Here is an 18354-nt window from a genome sequence, read left to right as displayed (position 1 = left end):
GGCGCTCCGTGTTCTTGCGTACAGCTCAAGTACAATTCGAAAAGAGATTTATTATAGTAATGCTCCCAGTGCAAATCAATTTGAATGTATTTACGGATGTAAACATTATAAGAAAATAGCTTTTGAAGAGAGGCTTGAGCCGCCGGTCTAGGCTTCTAGATATCTAATTCTATAAAAATATATATACAATTTATATTTTTTAGGAAACAAGCAGGCTTTAAACGCCCTGCCATAATTTTAAGTTAAGAGGTATTTTTATTTACGAAGTATGTTATAGTTTTGGCCGCACTTTCATAAAGCGAAAAGTGTTACAAATACAATGTGAGGTAAAACACATATACATAACTTGATTAGGATTGGCTTACAGTAGAAAAAGGTAAACATATTGTTTAAGCAGCATTGGTTCTAAAATTAACAATAATTCTCTACCTGACTGGGAGCCTATAATTTGCCAGTTGCAGATCTATGTTTTAACTAATTGCAGGGTTTCTTTTGACTTACTACTTTTGTTAGAAGAAGCGCCTTTCGCTCTATTCGTTCCTATTTGAGCAGCCTTTTTTGCCATTTAACGGAATTCTATTCAAGCAGAGCTTTGCGCGACAGGTTCGAATCGAGTTACCTCTTCTGTTTACGGAGACAGTTTTAGAGCACTCACAAATTGTCAATGGCGATCTATAAAAAAGGAAACTGTGAAATGGTAACTATAAGTCATTCTGAGCGATTTATCTGGTTGTGACGAAACAAGTGATTTTTACACGGATCTTTGTAAAGAGTTTGACAGACATTATGGCATTGCAAAAAATCTTATCATAATTATCTTCTACTGTTTAATGAGCTAATAATAATAGTTACGAAAATTCATGTCCGACACGCGCCGATAGCTTTGAAGCGTTGTTGCGGACATCAACACTTTAGAAGCATATTCTTTGGGAACTGCTTTCCTTGCCAGATTGAATTTGGAAACATCTTCTAGAAAATACTATGAAACTCATACTCGGTTGTAACCTTGGTGTCAGACGCGCAAACTTTGTTTAACTGATTTTTCTCTAAGTGAGGCTTCCACGTCTATTATTAGTTGTATATATAGGCCACATGGCACCTCTTGACCTAAAACTCTATTAATCAGAATAACAATCGGCGAAAGTGCATACCTCCTACATATGTTAGGTGAAAAAAAAACAGTTTTAGGCTGATATCTTACTTATATGGCTTAGCGAATGTCGCCCGCGTGCCGGCTAGTTCCGCTTACAGTAGTTCCATTTACGTACAAATGGAATATCTGTATGGAAAAATATACGAAGCACTATTTGCCCAACTAATCGAATTTTGTTTTCTTGTAACCTACCATCTCTCTTAAAGTGATTATTTACTTGTTTCTTTCTTTTAACTTCTTTCGTTTAATTTTGTCGGCCACAAACACAACGGTCGATTTCAACTGTTTATCGTGCAGGTGTTCCAATGAACGAGCTTTCCTGTTCTAATCATCATATTTTGTCGACTTTGGATACGTTCAGACTAAGCATTACGGCCTCTAAACTAGTTTGACGCATCCATGGGAATGTTAGATTAGTGGTAGATGCACAGTCCATCCGCGAAGGGCATGTTTGGCATCCAACAGAATGGCAAATAAGTGTGACGTATAACTTGCAGAAATCTTTTCATATGTGGCATCACTTAATTTTGGTAGGAACCACCATCCATCCACCCAGCACCATTAGCTGTACTCTCAAGAGCTCAACTACCATCTGAATTGACTTTCCATGCAGCGCTAGTCAAATAGGGACACGAGCGGTAAGACTGAGATCAAAACAAGGAACAAATTTTCTATAATACATCTTGCTATATATCTAGGGGCACACAGGTCTATGTCTGGTGAAGCGAAGGCGTAATGAAGGCAAAAAAAGTATAGTTTACAGGCGCTCAATAAAGCAAGCTTATTAGGCAGTATCTAATAAATATCAGAGACATTTGGACCGTTTCTACAAATATACTAAAGAAATACATATACTATAGATATAGAACACTTTAGTATGTTTTACAATGATCTTTCAGTTGAATATTAAAGTGAATTTTCACTTATAATTTTACTAAAAAATGTTACTGTTAAAAATAAACTTATTCCGTTAACTTTTAGAATATGATTTAGCAGGGCTTGAACGAACAGTGGTGAACAGCGTAAATTTGAAACCCGCTAAAGGAATTTTCCGGTCGATTTTGTCCGCTTCCTAAGTCGACTACACGGTATTGCGACCTACTGATCAACCATCGTACAAACGATAAAGCGAACTTAACCTAGGGAGCACCGTTTGAGCACAACTCACTGCGCTGATACTGTTAGTTTACTTGGAGAAATGCTTTCTGAAGTTTGTCAGATCTGATGTCCTCGACAGAGATGAAGTCTTAAAGTTTTCAAAATCGACAGTCTGGTTGTATCAAAGGTAACGAAACTGTGTGTTGCATTTGATTAGTTCCTGATAGCATCCAGTCATAAAATGATTTACTCTTCATATTTGATACTGAACAAAAAAGTAACTACAGGTTGATGTCTTGTGTATCTGACACATTCATGATGAATGAAAAAACCTGACACTCTCCTGACGAAAGATCTCTTATTTGAGTAAAATTATTTTTCTATCACGATCTATTTTGTTTCAACTTATATTTTATTGTTTCCAATATACATATATATGTATGTCTTTCACTAGCTGCAGATAACTTCTATGTAAATGATATATATTTGCGCTCTTGTTTGATGCTTCTTGGTGACCTTTACTGCTGTATTTTTAACTATCCGTATTTATAACACGATAACCTCCATTGAAAGCTCAACATATAGTTTTTCATATATACTTCCACAAGACGCTACTGCCAAGGTTCTAGAGTTAAAAATGGTCTAAAATAAAAACTGTCTCTAGATATACGAAAAAACGAAGCTACTATGGAATATGAAAGTACTATACAAGATCTTCCTACGCTGCAGTCAGATCTCGAGAACGCCTTGTTTTATAATTGTGCGTCAATGGCAACTGCTAGGTCGAATGATGACAGAAACCGTATTCTCAACCGTATGATTCCTCTGACGTTAGCTGCCGCTTGTTGCAAAAAGCTCGACGAAATCCGAACGATGAAGAATCGCCTAATAAATCAAATCGCTGCAGGTGTTAGGGGAACTATGTCGATGTATGATGACGCTCAAGTTCTGTTGGCATTAAATCGCACGATGACAGACTTTGCCATCGGTATAAAAAGTGTTGAAGTTCGTTGCCAGGAGTCACTTTTACCAGGCGAGTATATTTTAACACTGCGGCATGCCTCAACATCCCTGAAGTGTATAGGCAGTATCCTTAACAACATGGTCCAATCGTGGATCTGTGATAAAAGATCGATGCCGATAAATCCGCTTTCTGACGTCGAAGTTACGTTAGAACCATTTCCTAGAGTAGGAGGTGACGGTTATCATGAAGCCAAATCCCCTAAATTTTGCTATCCGGTTCGCGTTCTTTTTGAAGAACCGACAATATTCGAGTGCAATCCGGTGACAATACGCTTGGAAAGTAGCTGGAAATTCAAATGTGTGCCGCCTCCCGTGAAGCCGGAAGCGCAAGAGGTCATCGACCGATTTGAACGTGTTTTTGAGCCAAAGCTATGTTAGGCAATTATTATCTGAAGGGCCAGAAGCCAGGTGGGCTTATCTGGACTACCGCAACGCGTATTTCATCTCATTGTTGGTAATCAAAAAATCGCTAGTCTGTAATTGGTTTTCCGTAAATCTGTAAGTTCAATCAATCGATACGAAGAACCACGTAAGGACCGAGAAAGTTAAAAATAGAGATATTGTATATCAGTGTGTCAAAATACAGGGTATCTCAAACGCGATGTTATCGCCACATAATGACACTGCATTCAGTGATAGAGAAAGCAGGCAGCCGGGCTTGCTGCGGTAACCAGTTACCATCTACATTTGGTCTATTGAAAGCAATATGCATTAAATCGCGGCATCTCCTTAACAGATGCGCACGTCCAAGGTAAATAGCTCTACGTTCTAAGAAAATGACATCCGTACACAGTGAGGATCGTATATAAAATACAATTAAAAAATAATGAAAGAAATCTACAACAGGACAGGGAAAATGTGACATCCACATTTTGCCAGCGTAACTATTTTAACAGGCGTTGTTTGAAGCTTTGGCTTGAAGTTTCTGGAACCATTTGATGTCTCAACATTAATCATATTTAATTGATAACGATTTTCCTTATTAGAGAAACCTTGTCTTATCGATAACGCAGTTTTTCTCTCTCGGGAAATTAAAAAAAAAACAATGTCACGTCCAGAATCAGCTGCCAGTAAAAAAAAATTTTGTCTAAAAAAAAAGTTTAGCTCGATTAGCTATTTTGCAACTATCGACATACTGTTCCGGTTAGCTGATCATGAGTTAGGTAAATGACGGATAAAAAATAGAAGTCATGTTTTCAGCCATTTTTCGTAGGAAATAGTTGTCGACAAGAGAGATCAAGCAGTTGAGTGTAACGACTCAGATGAGGACCAAGATGTACATAATTCTAATATTTGTATGCTATTTTGATATCACTCATTTTTCCGGACCACAAACACAAAGATCGTTCGACAAGGTTTGTTTGACATTTGCTTAAACGTGGATAAAGATTCGGATGATTCGCTAATACTGGAGACTGGCACAAACTAATATCAGCAATGTCCACGATTCGCGGAAATATGGGCCAATGTGGCATCATTGTGCATACTGGAAATCAAATTTGATGTTCGTAAATTATTCTTCCAAAGCCTTCAACCAGTGTGACATATTTGCTATTTCGGTATTCTTGTAAATGAAGTAACGTCAATGTGTAAAATGAATAACTTATAAATTTCATGAGAAGCCTCGAATTTAAACGTAGGCTTCGCATTTCTCAATCTAATGTTATATCCTAGACAAATATTCTTGTTACTAAATAAACCGATATCTATATCAGTGCACATCAGAAGTAAGTCTTCGACAATAACCACCAATAACATTGATGTACAGGTTTTACTGCAAACCATGATGCACACGATGCAGGCCAAATAAATCTTGTCTTCCCGATAACTGTACTCCGGATTTGCCGCTGTCGCCGCTGCTACTGCTGCTGTAAGGACTGAAAGCGTCAATGGTAAAGACATTTTCTCAGAGGCCACAGCCACAACAATCCTTGTCCGTTGATCGAGATACAAGCAATATTTAGGTTTTTTGTACACTTTTCAGTTGTCGGAACCAGGTTCCGACAAATCGTTAGAAGTTGAAGACGTAATAGAACTTCCAATAATTAGATAGAGATAATTAGACACTGCAATATCAACTCTTTTAGGTTTGAGCATAAAGCTTTTAAAATTTCTAGTACATCCGTTTTTCTTTATTGGTAGTTCAAAGAAATCAGTTAACATAATTTTTTCGCCAAAGAACAAGGTTTTAATCGAATATGAACTCTTCGAATTTTTGAAAAAACATTTAGTAGTAAAGGAATATAGGATATCTAGTCGAATATAAATAGATAGTAGACCGAATAAGAGAAATAAAGCAGTGATGTAACCGTAAACTTGTCTTAAATTATTTTTACTTTCCATGAAACTGTTTTAAATATTATCGTCCAAATTGGTCCAATCGTAGGTTATATGTAGATAATCTAGGTCAATATAAGTAGCATCGATACTATTCGTATTTACTTCCAAGACTGTAGAAAACGCGAACTACCCATTGAGGCAGTAGCAGGGACAAGTTGCATGGACCCATAACAACAACAACAAAAGAAAACAGAATGAGCGCATTTACCGCTTGAAGCAGATAGACTGTATACAAAGTAAAAATGTCCCACGTTATAAGTGCGCGTTCCAGTGTCTAATGGCGTTTCCGTACTCGAAGGTAATTTCTAGCTATCATAGTTGACATGTTGCTTGCAGCTGTTAAACAGGCGTATCATGTCGTAACCTAACGACACAATTCAAACAAATTGGTAGGAAGTGTTTCGTAGAGTAGAGTTCGATATGCCGACGGTGGAGTGTCTGATACATCAACTGTTCCTCACTCAATCATAGCCATCGTCAGAAACTCATAACGGTTAGACCAGCAGTTAAAATACTAGTATGTAATTAAACATGAAATTCGGGATACTTGGGCGGACTCCGGCAAGTTTGAGAGCTCGCAAATACGATAAGTGGATGGCATTTGCATAACCGCAAAGCAGCCCGAGCTGATAGTAGACAGTAATGAAAAACCACGTTTATGGTCAGGTGAATCAATACCCTTAGTGATCTATGATGAGGCTATGACACTGCCAAATTTCATGGAAACATCAAATATGTTCATGATAGGAGGTCTGCTGAATTCTACATCATATTTCGGTGTCATATAGTTGCTGTATGCAGGAGATAACTAGTTGATTAGTATATAAGGAGGTTAAGTGCGAGAATTTCATAACTGCTACCTATATCGTCACTAAGTTTCTTCCTCTATCGCAAGCCAATTCGATTACTAACGACAGAATCAGCAACACGTGGTAATAACACGTTTTGTCATGAAGTTAGTTCATCGTTTCTTGACAGAATTTCGACGTCACTTTCTCATAGGCAATAGGTACATTGCTTGTAAATGATAGATACTAGATTATCCTAGGAGTCAGGATGCCTGTAGTTACACGGTATATAACGGTTCAACATTACTTTATTCGGTATCAAATGCATTTACACATTGTTTACATTGATATAGGGAAAACTGTGTACACGAATAAATACGTAGATTAGATGATTAACAGCATTTCATCCAGCGATGAAATGATCAAAGGAGTGGTCAGAACACTATAACACATCATGGATACGGCAGACGAGCGCTGTTTATGTTCTGCGCGATCCGAGGTTCGAGTTGCTCACAACGATTGAGACGGTCGCCATCAGTGACAACATTTGATAGTATCAGGCAATCCTGGCCTCAACAATATTTTTAACAGTAGGGAAAGTGAACGTTGACCAATGGCTAGAGTGGGGCTAAGACATTGTTCCAATAGCAGTGGATGAGACAAGATTTCTCTTAATGGATAATATACTGAGATATAATGTCAGAAACGGCGTTATTTAACCGTATGAGGCCTTGTTTTTCTGGCGAGATCCCTTTGAACCTTCACTGGGCCTCGAGCCAGTTCCTGAATAGTAACCAGTATCTGTGTGGTGGCTATAACCTTCAAAATCGGAGATATCGTTCCCAAAGCTTCCAGAGCCATCACCGGCTGTGCCACTAAGTGGTGCACCTCCGTAATCCGCTGGTGAAGGCTGGCTATAGTCCTGCTGGGACGAGTATTCACTAGAGGACTGGCTGGAGTACCCTGACGACTGGAATTCACTTTGGCCTTTTGAGTAACCTGCCTGCCCGTCGTGGTCCACATATCTTTGACTGTTGTCTTTCAAATAACTTTGCATGTCCGAATAACTGTCATGTTTGCCTTGGTTATATCCGCCATGACCTCCCGCCTGGTTGATGGAGAGATGATGAAACAGATTATGTATATCTCATCGACAATTTGGATACTCTTAAGCATGTGCTCATTGTAAATAATCATCTGCTTGAATAAAACGGGCACGGAATTATTACACATAATAATATCATTTGTTAAATATATACTTTTCAATATATCGCAACAAAAGGGGGGAAAATAATACTTCATTGAAGTTTACGACTGGTTCATGTGCTGGTCCAATTAAACGCGCAGGGCCACGTATGTTATATCACGATAACACTCTACTTTTATTTTTCTGATACGACTGGAGTAACGAACGGTTTCCGTTGTTGAGAGTTCCTAACCGAGTGGCTGCGCGAAGCGTTTAAAATAGCATAGTATTTCTATGAGAAACATAAATAGGTACCTGTTTGCCGGAGTGGCTATTAAAGTCCTGGGTGTCTCCATAATGACCCCTGTGATGACCCGGTTCAGAGGTGTCAACAAGTCCTGAGTTTTCACCTGTTTGATGGTGACCGCCTTGCTGAGGGGATTGTGGGCGCTGGTCAAAACGGTTGTTCGGTCCAGCAGAGCCAAACTGTTTGGACGCCTCCTCCCCTGTGGGCGCGGTAGATTGAATTGTGACATCAGCGGGATTTTTAGATTCGGTACCCTGCTCGTTGGTAACAATCTCAGCACGGAAACCATTTTCATCTGCAATATACTTCACAACACGCATACGTCCGTCAGCCATCATTATCGAGTACTGCCCGGTTACGCGATTCTTCGAATCGGCTTGTTGTTGATGTAAATGGCTGCCTTCAGCGTCGTGTGCGCTGTACGAAAAAGCGTATGGTCTCCACTCTTCGGCCACATCATAGTTCTCGCCTCCACCCACTTCGTCGCCATGATGTTGTTCATAATCCCCATGTCCATGGAGGGCGCCAGGTCCAGCACCTCTGGAATCGCTTCCGTCACGTGGACTAGCACCACCGGTGTTTCCTATACCGCCGAAAGATGGTTCACCTCGCTCATGATGTGCATCTGAAGGCTTCGAAGGCCCGCTACCATAGCTTCCTGAAACAAAATTGCCGTCGTCCTCGTAGTCTTCCGAGCCACCAGGTTGAGGGTAAGCAGCGTATGTCGCCATAGGCAATAACGGAATCAAGAGGAACACCCGCTGTAGTTGAGATTGGATGAATAAATGCAATAAAACAAAACTTTGTTAGCTGGTGATGGATTATATATATATATATATATATATATATATATATATGTAATACAAATAACACAGAGATGAAAATCTAATATCATATGTAGAATCAGGATCTCTCAATCTGCCTAACACATTTGCATTTAGTATAATTGAAGCGATGATGTAAAAGTAAAATCTGTACGCAATCCTAACATGCTTGTTCTGTCTAATGGTAATCACAGAGACGTCAATCTGACAAGCAAAAGGCTTCTCTCTAGCAGGCAAACGACTTTTAGCTTGTTTGAGCGAATCATACGGCAGATCTCGCGCTCTCGGCGAAACGCGATTAGTGAAACCCCGTATTAGCAGATTAGGCTCTACGAAAACATTTTGTTGTCATGTCTTCTATAGAGAAAAGCAATAAAGAGAAATTGACGTGACGAGCACACTTTCAGGAACGAGGTTGCAACAGTTATCAAGCTCCAAGGAAAATTGAAAACAAGAGGAATTGGTTTTAACACCATGTACTTTCACCTAAATAGACAATAATATAAGAATTAGAAGAGTCCACATTAAGGTAGCAAGTTCCTTCACATGAAGCGTAGGTGGAAACGATGTAATGGAAAGGTTGTTTACTCAATGCTTTGTTCGGCCTCGGTTTTTAGATACTCCATTGAACACACATTCTCTGTTGTACACTTGGTAAAAAGTGGGTTTGTTTCAAATTTTATCCGATGTCAAGCGTAAGTTTAAGCGGAACTATATAACGCTGTACTGATTTGTACGGGAGTGCATAATTATCCATCGGTCACTATGCCATCAACAAGGGGACAGGGTTAGCTGTACAAATCACGAAATTCACGGCATTTCAAAGATACGCATGAACCTATCGATACCACACGTTCCCCTGACTCGACACTATGACATCGTAACGTTTGCGGCAACGTCCTTTGCTACTCCGGCATAAGTGCACGCATTTAGCAATACGGTTTATCCAGTTGGAATCGGTTGAATCCGAACGGGATCGAGTCAAAGAAGATTCGACTCTACCATCTTTGGCAGTACGGGAGGATTATCCAGAAACAATCAGCCGATGACGAAATTCAAGGCGCAGTTCTTCTTAACTTGAAGACTTTAAACTTCAATCGAATCGTCTACTCAAAACGATGTCCTTTGTGTTTACGCCGATAACGTGTGTTAGTATCGCTTCTAACGCTGTTCGGACTCTGAGTTCTCAGTCCCTGCACGTGCAACTTATACCGTACCGCATGGTAAAATTGCCCTTGCCAAAAACGGAAAGAGCGCCCTTTCCTCATCTTCTAACTTTACATTTGACCTCTGTGAAGGTAACGGCAAACAGCGAAGGGCTACAATAGCAGCATGCGCCAAACGAAGCTAAAGTTACATTGTACTGAAGTTCTTCACGCCAAATGCATGGACGTGTACATCTCCGCGGGGGTAAAGACACACCAGCATATTTCGTTGTTATAACATCGTCCCAAGCAGACGCAATACCGATTGAACATCATCTTTACAGTTGGGTTGGCACTGGCAAGCGCGCGACCAGATCGATGTGACCGGTACCAGTTAATCTGATGCTGCTACTAATGGATCGTCGATACATCATAATAGCACACGATAACGACAACGACGAACACAAATGGACTAGTTCAACTGCGAATCAAATGACCACAAGCCATTAAGGAAACTTAAAGGTAAACGAACTTACTTATGTCGGTCGAGTTTCCCGCCGGCCGCCACTGCGGTAGAAGAGTGACGGCTGCCGAATTTTGCTGCCCAATTGTTATCATAATTAGAACCCTATTGTCGATCGGTTAAAATCTTCCCTCTACGGGTGACGGTGTAAATCTCAATGATATACTGCGAGGATCAATAAAAGGGTAGCGAAGCTGCGCCGATGTGTCTGGCGGGTGTTTCGATGACCGACTGGTGAAATAGCCGGACATTTCGCGTTTGATAACGTACGCGGGTTCGATTTTTTTTTTTTCTATAATATACGGTTTTGTCGTAACTGAGTAGTTGAGAGGTTTCTTTAAAGTATTTGTTCTTTTTCCGTTTAAAGCGATTATTACAGTTACAGACTGATTCGATTCGGTTGGCTATCTATCTCTCTCTATATAAAAAATGGACGCAACTAAAGTGAGGGACAGATCTGCGTGCGATTGCATGACGGTGTGCTTGTATGCATGCAATCGATCATTGAATTTGGTTTTGGCAAATAACTATTAAAAGGATGAACTTATTTTTATCGAGCGTTATCACCTATGCACATGTTTTGTACATCACCAGCGGTCTTGTACGAACCGAAAACATAATTACACTGTACATTACAGCGGAACCCTATAGCTATTCTAATAATTTCCATAGGCTCGACGGCTATCATTTGTTTGCTTTACCCAAGATGTTGGTAGAGGCTGTCATAATAACAAAGGGCGTCAGAGACGCATGGTAAATGTTTCGTGTGTCAGTTATTATTTGGACTCATCTATCCAGCTTTTTGTTTCTGCCTAGGTTCAGCCATGAACCACTGAAGTTATATTGCCTAATCGCAGGATCCCTGTCCCTTATGTGCGGGTGATTTTAAGTAAAAAGGCCCCTATTAATTAGATGAGCGCCTCAACTATTATCATTATTAATTGTGTAAATTTAAACATTTTTATATATTCTATGCTTTCTGTGTCTAAGTTAGAGTTTTACAAATGCAATCCTTGATGTGGCGTATCTTTGAACCGGGACAGACAGCGGAACCTGCCTACACGTACTAATCAAACGACTTCAAAGATATTAATATCGGTGTTCTATAAATCCTTCGTTACCTAGAAAGGGAGTATAAGAAAAAAAATTCAACAGGAGATTTCTACCACGGGTGCCCGTCGCAGTTATAACGAAAATTGTCATAGAACTGTTCTTTATAGCTTTAGGATGTTCACGGCGAGAGTAGCCGTCATTATCGCAAGAGATATGAGAGAGAAGGTGTTCGCTTTACTGATAAGAGGCTTAGAATAAGCAAGATATTTTGGATCAGATCTGCGTAACATTACTATTGACAATATATAATGGTCTAACGTACGAACATGTATACGTTTAAGTTTTGCTACTAGTTCCTTTTTGTTTGCGACCGCTAAAAAACAAAAGAATTTAATTTCTGCGTATTAGATAGTTTTGCAGCGAACCTTTAGAACGACGGTGAACACCAGACAACAATCAACAATGGCCTATGGCATGGACAGTGGACTCGTGTACAATATTCTTCTATCGCATTTGTCCGTCAATTCAAACTATATGATAAATTTGGGTGTTTATGACCTCTTCAGTCACCTCTGGTCGTATGCGAAGTTTACCGCCTTTGAGTGCCATTACTTGTAAGATACTAATAATGTATCTCCTAAGTATGTGGTGATTGGAGACATATAAAAAAATATCCTAAAAAACAATTAATTCCGAAAAGATCTCAGCATATTCAGTACAGGTAGAAATATTCGCTCAGTCATTTTAACTTTGATAAAGCTTCATTCTTGCGGGCTTATGAAGGTAAAAATCTAACCAAATGAGCCTCAATTAGTTTTTACCTACCTAAACTATATGACCAACCAAATGATTATGTAACTTCACCCATGAATTGTGAGTATTAATTAATTATGCAACGAATAGATGCGTTACTATTCAGGACAGATGTATATGTGTATTCCAGATTGCACAATGCAGAACAGTGTCTACATACTTTACATCTCTTGAAAATACCAACATAATTTGTTCTTTAAAAGAAAAGTCGGCGTCAAATACCCATATGGTCATCGAATTTTCAGCCGGCACTATACACGTTGCACCAGTGGTTTGCCGCTTCTACTGAAGCATCGCTAAGATTTGCGACTTTGTCATAGTGAAGTCTACTAATTAAGTGCTTTTCGCAGTACATATATCTGACCCTGCGTATGGCGTGCATAGTATACATGGAAGGCTAAACCGCCGTCGAATCCTTGATCTCGAACAAATGATTTAAACTTCGTAGGCTTATTCGTGATCCACATTTCCATCTGCAATATACGGCAGACACCCTTAAGGCTTTTCATGGCCACAGAAGTTATATTTATTACGTTATATTATATAGTCAAATCGGACAATTTTTTCTAACGTCCAACATTAATTACGCATTTTTTTTTATCTTTCTGCAGCTAAGCGACTGGTGGTAACAGTCACTTCCCAGCAAGCGGGTTCGTTCCTCCACTTACCGAGTTCTTCTTTAACTGCGAAACAGTGTTACAGATAGTTGAAAAAATGCATTCGTCTGGGTAAGTTACACTCCACACTGGTCATCTTTGAGTTATCATGTGACTAAAGTTACCTGTAATCGGCAACTCATACATAGATGAATAGAGCAGCGAAGCAAGATTCGAATTAGTATTGATTTTCTGAAGTACCGTGTTGGATTTCCTATGGTAATATGCTCATACATACATTTCAAGCTTTAATGCTATCTGTATAACTTCTTGCAGCTGTGAACCCCTATCTGTAATTGCATTTCTAACTGTCGTTGCTTGTTTGCATTGTCGATGCCATTGTGTCCCGCTGGGGTGCCAAGTGACAGTACTAAAGTTGACTGTAATTCGTTTGCGGATGGCTGTCGTCGAAGTCCCAAAGGCGGCGGTACCATTGACTGTGGTGGAGCAGCGAAGGTCGACTCGCTTCAGCAAATGATGTTCCCCCTATTATGTTGGGGTGAGATTCTGAATTTTGTTCTTCTTGTTTTTGTACTAGCAGCGGCGGCGACTCTTCCGCTAGATGGTATGCATCTGAAATGATAGCCGATGCATAGCTCCCTGGCTTGGGGAAACGAGCCCAGAAAATCAGTGGCGATGGCAGAGTTCTTGCCTTCCCTTTGCTTCACTGCCAGAGTTAGTGAATAAACTAGTTCTCTGTATGACTTATGTCACTTGAAGCTTCCACTGGGAATTCTAGTTGTGTGTCGCATAGTCAACCATGGGAACAGGCCATGGCAATAACCATTGTTATAATAACTATCGAAGCATGATCGAGCAATCGAAAGCACCCTTTGTCGGTAATGTATACGCGTATAAGGAAAGATAGACGACAATGTTTTGCTTAAGCTCAGAGCATTGACGCTTCTCTCAGCATCTGACGTAAATGGATTCAAGCTTGGTGAAGTAAGGTTTCATTGCATTTTATAGAATAGCGACTTTTATGGTCAGGCACTAGTCAGTTGAATAAATGAAGATCAAACACAAATATATAACTTTCTTTATTCGCGTAAGTTCTATAATATGTGTTGTTAGCCAGACTTGAAACAGCTTCTTCTGGGCACTTTTAATCAAAAGCCTGGCCATTGAAGACATCGGATCTATCCACTGTAAACACCAAAGTAGAGATTAACCAGTAGGCTCATTAATACAATAGGTATATTCTAGATTTTGTGTAATTTCCTTCTAATCGACTACGGCAAAACACATTCGTCATGTTCCAACGAGGTGTTCATTATTATGCTGGATACGCCTACTGCTCCCTAGTCACGGACGTTATGAGTGCGTTGACTACTGCCATGACGAGAGTCATCGTTAATTTTTTTGCGGGTAGTTTTTTAAGCTTAATATTTATTGGCCTGTGTCGGTCCGACACCTTACTTTGGTTCCGTCGCCCCACAAGTTCCACGATCGCTTCATTGCAGCACGCGCGTACTGTGATAAACTCGCAATTCATATATACTAATATCTGATCAGGCTGGTATACGCTTAGGCATCAAACGCGTAGGTGAATGAGTCTGAGAAGTATTATGAGAGCTCGTTATAGCCTTGTCAAAAGGGTTTCCATACCCCCTAGGTACTCGGGGCTTTGTAAATAGGAGAACGTTGTTCCCAGAAAAACTTCACTTTCAGTATTCACCCCCTGGCTATACACACACGGAGTATAATTTTTACAAGGTCAAATATGGATACTCCGAGAAATTGTCACTTTTGAACGAGATTCAGCAAGGTGTATTTATTGGCCTGACTTAATTGTACCAAACACATTCTTACTTATTTTTTATGTAACTTTACTCATACTATATTTTGATAGGACGAATATTCTTTAACATCTTAATCTGTTTCAATTTAAATCTCGCGGAGACGTTGGCACTTGCACTGGTTTTTTGTCGAAATCATCACATATTGTTTTGGAGGAATGCATGTAGATAGTTGTGAGAAACAAGGGTCCTCAAAAGCTTTGACCTGTCTACGTGTCTATTAGGATAATTATAACAAATTAGAATAACCGAAGAACATATGGTTGCCGATGCCAGACCAAACAGACCCCAACGAAGCATGACGCAAAGGTTCCGAATTTAAGTAGTCGACAATCTCAAGAACTCCGGTTTTTTTTTTTTTTTTATAGTATCGAATAGTGTGTAATGGATACACGTCGTTATTAATATCCAAAAATACCAAAAAGATAATAATTTATTAACTAACCGATGATTTATTCAGACAGTTATGAATGAATAGAAACGAATTAATGAATGAATAGTTTAATAGCGTTAATCTCACAGTTCACAAAAGAGTGATGTACTGCTGTAAGACTTGCAGAAAAATCGTAATTACCATGTCATCATAGAAATTTCATCACAAAATAGAATCTTTCCGAACAAGCACTCAGTTTTCGCTAATCCACATCTTAATACCAAATATGAGAGGTTGTGTAGTATGTAGCGCTGACGGGACCTGCAACAGTGACCCCCTGATCCAATTCTGCACTAGTAATTTGTAATTCCGTCACAATCTTGTTGTCATTTAAAGCTGCTCAATAGCCGCAATCGGTTTTCCGTATGACTAGGGTCAATTCAAGGCCCAGACATGAAAATCAGCTCCACCTGACCATCAAGCCGTTAGAGAAAAAAAAAGGTAAATAGATGAAGGCCAAAGCGGAGAAAAACATTTCTTAAATGTGTCATTGTCCGCTAGGTTGTGGCACTACGCCGTAACTGAAATGTTCAGCCGTCAAATTTGTCGCAAACATTGATGCAATTTTAGGGGCGAGGGGGAGGGGGAGGGGGAGGGGGTAGTGGTTACGGCATTCACTATATTACAATATAACATAGGCTCATGATCCATAAAGTTTCCTTGTGTAATCGAGCGTCCACCAGCAGTTAGTTTTCACCCTTGCCGCAACCCCAATGCCCGCCTGTTTGGTAAATTATATAACACTAACCATATTAATAAGAATCGCCCGGTTCGTCATCAGACGAAAAATATGCATTCATTACCGCGATATTTAACCGTTGCCTCGCCCCTCCGCCAGTCTCATTTCCTAGCTTTCATTCGATATATAATAATAAATACCTTACCCAGCTTTTCAGTAGTTGGCCGTTTTTGAGATTCATTGCAGAGTCAGCAGAATTTCCATTTAGCGTACGGGAAACATGCTCTATCCACACGGTCACTAGTTTCTGAGCTCAGGCCATGGACGACAAGCTACTACCCACAGTTACAGCTTTCAACGATGATAACCAGATGTTGAATTTATTGTTTATTACGCGGTACACTGCCAATGCTGCTATACTACTTGACTATCTACATGTATTTTAAGGGAAAAAGGCAAGTGTTGCCAGCATGTCGAGCTGCTGGTGCAGTGAACTGGCTTGTTGAAAAGAAAAAGGAAATCCGTGTAGTAAACATTACAACGACGATATCCTCGTTTTTAAGTAATAGTTGAGCTACTGATGAAAAGTGAGATAGTAGATGAAAAGGTGGGCATAAATTTCCTTTACTATTCCCGTCGTCGATCGGATGGTCGTAGCTGTGTTGCGGGTCGTGCCTCGTCAAGTTGCGCTGCGTTTCTCATATATACGTATATATGTCCGTGCATGTGGTCCGCGAACGTGGGGTGCCTTCGCCAACAATGCATTGTTGATAGCGTCGTGTTTAAATTAATGGCTGGAATGAATCAGGGAGTTAAAAGGTATGTAAAACATATTGAATATTTTTTTTTTTCGCTGTACAAATATATTTTTCTCTGGTTGCAGCGGGCATATTTTCGTGACATAACGCATTGAATGATAGCGACTCGGTACCTTTGATCAGGGGAACCTAATGTAACAACAACAGAGTCGGCCTTGGCGTCAGTTGTATCGTGGAGATAACGCATAGTTTAAGCTAACGGACGCTTGTCGATAAATAATAAGGCCTGTTCATCAAAGGTCAATGGCTTTTTTCGAGGGGTTTTTAGACCAGATAGAGCGGCACCGATGAATAAGATATCGAAACTATTGCTGACACATCGATTTACTGTTTGAAGTGGCGGATTTTAAAAAACAATGGCACTGTAAAACAGGGCGATAAAATGTCCTGTTTTAATTAGTTTGTAGGTTAATCGTTCCCCTATTCAGAAGGCTCATGCGATCATTTAGCTGCGTCGAATTTATATATTTAATTACGTTTATCTTATACCAGATATCTAACTCTGCGCAGTTTATCTCTTGCAGATGGCGCTGACCTTGAAGATCTTTAGAGGCTTTCGTTCAGGAACCTAAAAATAATAACGTACACATATAGCCTATTGTGTCTTTCATTCTGGCAGAATGTCAGTCTCCTTTCATTATTAGGAAGTGTAAAGCCAATGAAATTCAACTAGGAGCTTATCATTCTTTATATTTGATTATTATCATTTAATTGTTGTCCTAATCGGCTCCACGGAATTTCCAGCCTATCGCATAATCATGCGTCGCTCACGTCTTATCACCAGAAATATAGCGAGATGACTAAACTTCGAAGCAAGTCCGATCGAACAGATTAAATCGTATTTCATGGCTTGAATAAGCTAAAAGGACATGGTATATGGGAAAGTAAGTTTAAAGAAGCTGAACTTTATTTTATTTTACTCAGTGGTTCTCTTATTGCTCAATCTAGCTAGATACCAGGATCTAAGTGCAGCGCTAAAACCTTCCAGCAGCATCAGCTGTTGGCGTTGCGGTGGCTGTCGTATTCGAGTCAAGCTGCGTCCGCCGCTCCTTGAGCGACCAATACTGATCCATGTCGCGCGCCTTGCTAAAAAATGCCTCTGAACAACAATGCAGAAGACATATTGCTTCGGCATCGCTGTTACTGGGGCATCTCCTGGAAGCCCTCGGGTGGACATGAAAAGCTTGCCAGACAGGCTGGTTTGTGCTGGAGTGGACTTCAGGGGTCCAATTTAATGAGACGGCTGCTGTTGTTGTTGTTACCATGCGTACGGCCGCAGCCATGACGATAACGACAGTGGCTTCGCTGTGGACGAAGAAGACGTCGATGGCCATAATAAGCTGCTACGAACACGACGCATTATGGCACAGGCCTGTTGTGTGTTCGTAGATTCAGAATTACACGGCGCAGACACGAGCGCACAGCTCACAGTTGCTTCGTCTATACCCTAGCGTTGTGTGGGCAAAGGAGGGAGCGACGGGAATTATGACGTTAGGGGTAATCGGATTTATTGCGACGCGTTGCGTTGTCACTTAAACCGTCAACACCGCCACCGTTATTCATGTTCCCGGCACTAGTTCGCGTTGACCAGCGGAAGAAAGTCAATTATTCAAGACCAACTGCACAGTAGTCGGGTTCATCACGAGCAAACCAGAACAGCTTACTGGTCAACGAAATCATCTTTGTATTCAGATATATATAAGTGCCGATATTGGT

General features: G+C 40.2%; 1 protein-coding gene and 1 long non-coding RNA gene across 4 annotated transcripts; one reads left to right on the top strand and one right to left on the bottom strand.

Annotated features, from left to right (window-relative positions):
- Positions 1–5824: 5824 nt before the first annotated feature.
- Positions 5825–17601, top strand: LOC147758716 (uncharacterized). Of its 2 annotated transcripts, none has more exons than XR_015318381.1 (5): positions 5825–5912; positions 12865–12981; positions 13272–13408; positions 16478–16639; positions 17163–17601. It is a non-coding gene; the product is annotated as an uncharacterized LOC147758716 (long non-coding RNA). The 2 variants fall into 2 exon arrangements; XR_015318380.1 differs by having other exon boundaries at positions 16067–16639.
- LOC111243110 (uncharacterized) lies at positions 6598–9885 on the bottom strand. 2 transcript variants are annotated; one of them, XM_022788194.2, is made up of 3 exons: positions 9722–9885; positions 7904–8656; positions 6598–7510 (listed from the first exon to the last, which is right to left on the bottom strand). In XM_022788194.2, exons 1-3 carry the CDS (start codon positions 9722–9724, stop codon positions 7118–7120), a joined length of 1149 nt encoding a protein of 382 aa, XP_022643929.1. In that variant the 5' UTR covers positions 9725–9885; the 3' UTR covers positions 6598–7117. The 2 variants fall into 2 exon arrangements, with proteins under 2 accessions (XP_022643929.1, XP_022643930.1); XM_022788195.2 differs by lacking the exon at positions 9722–9885 and adding an exon at positions 9308–9714.
- Positions 17602–18354: the final 753 nt, after the last annotated feature.

The sequence above is a fragment of the Varroa destructor genome, unplaced genomic scaffold (genome assembly GCF_002443255.2).
Source record: "Varroa destructor unplaced genomic scaffold, Vdes_3.0 BEIS01000001.1, whole genome shotgun sequence".
NCBI lineage: Eukaryota > Metazoa > Arthropoda > Arachnida > Mesostigmata > Varroidae > Varroa > Varroa destructor.
This window is presented reverse-complemented; position numbering and strand designations above follow the sequence as displayed.

Coding starts and splice junctions, on each gene's coding strand:
- LOC111243110 (XM_022788194.2), bottom strand. Junction 7,511..7,903: donor ATAGCCACTCCGGCAAACAG/GTACCTATTTAT, acceptor TCCATCAACCAG/GCGGGAGGTCATGGCGGATA.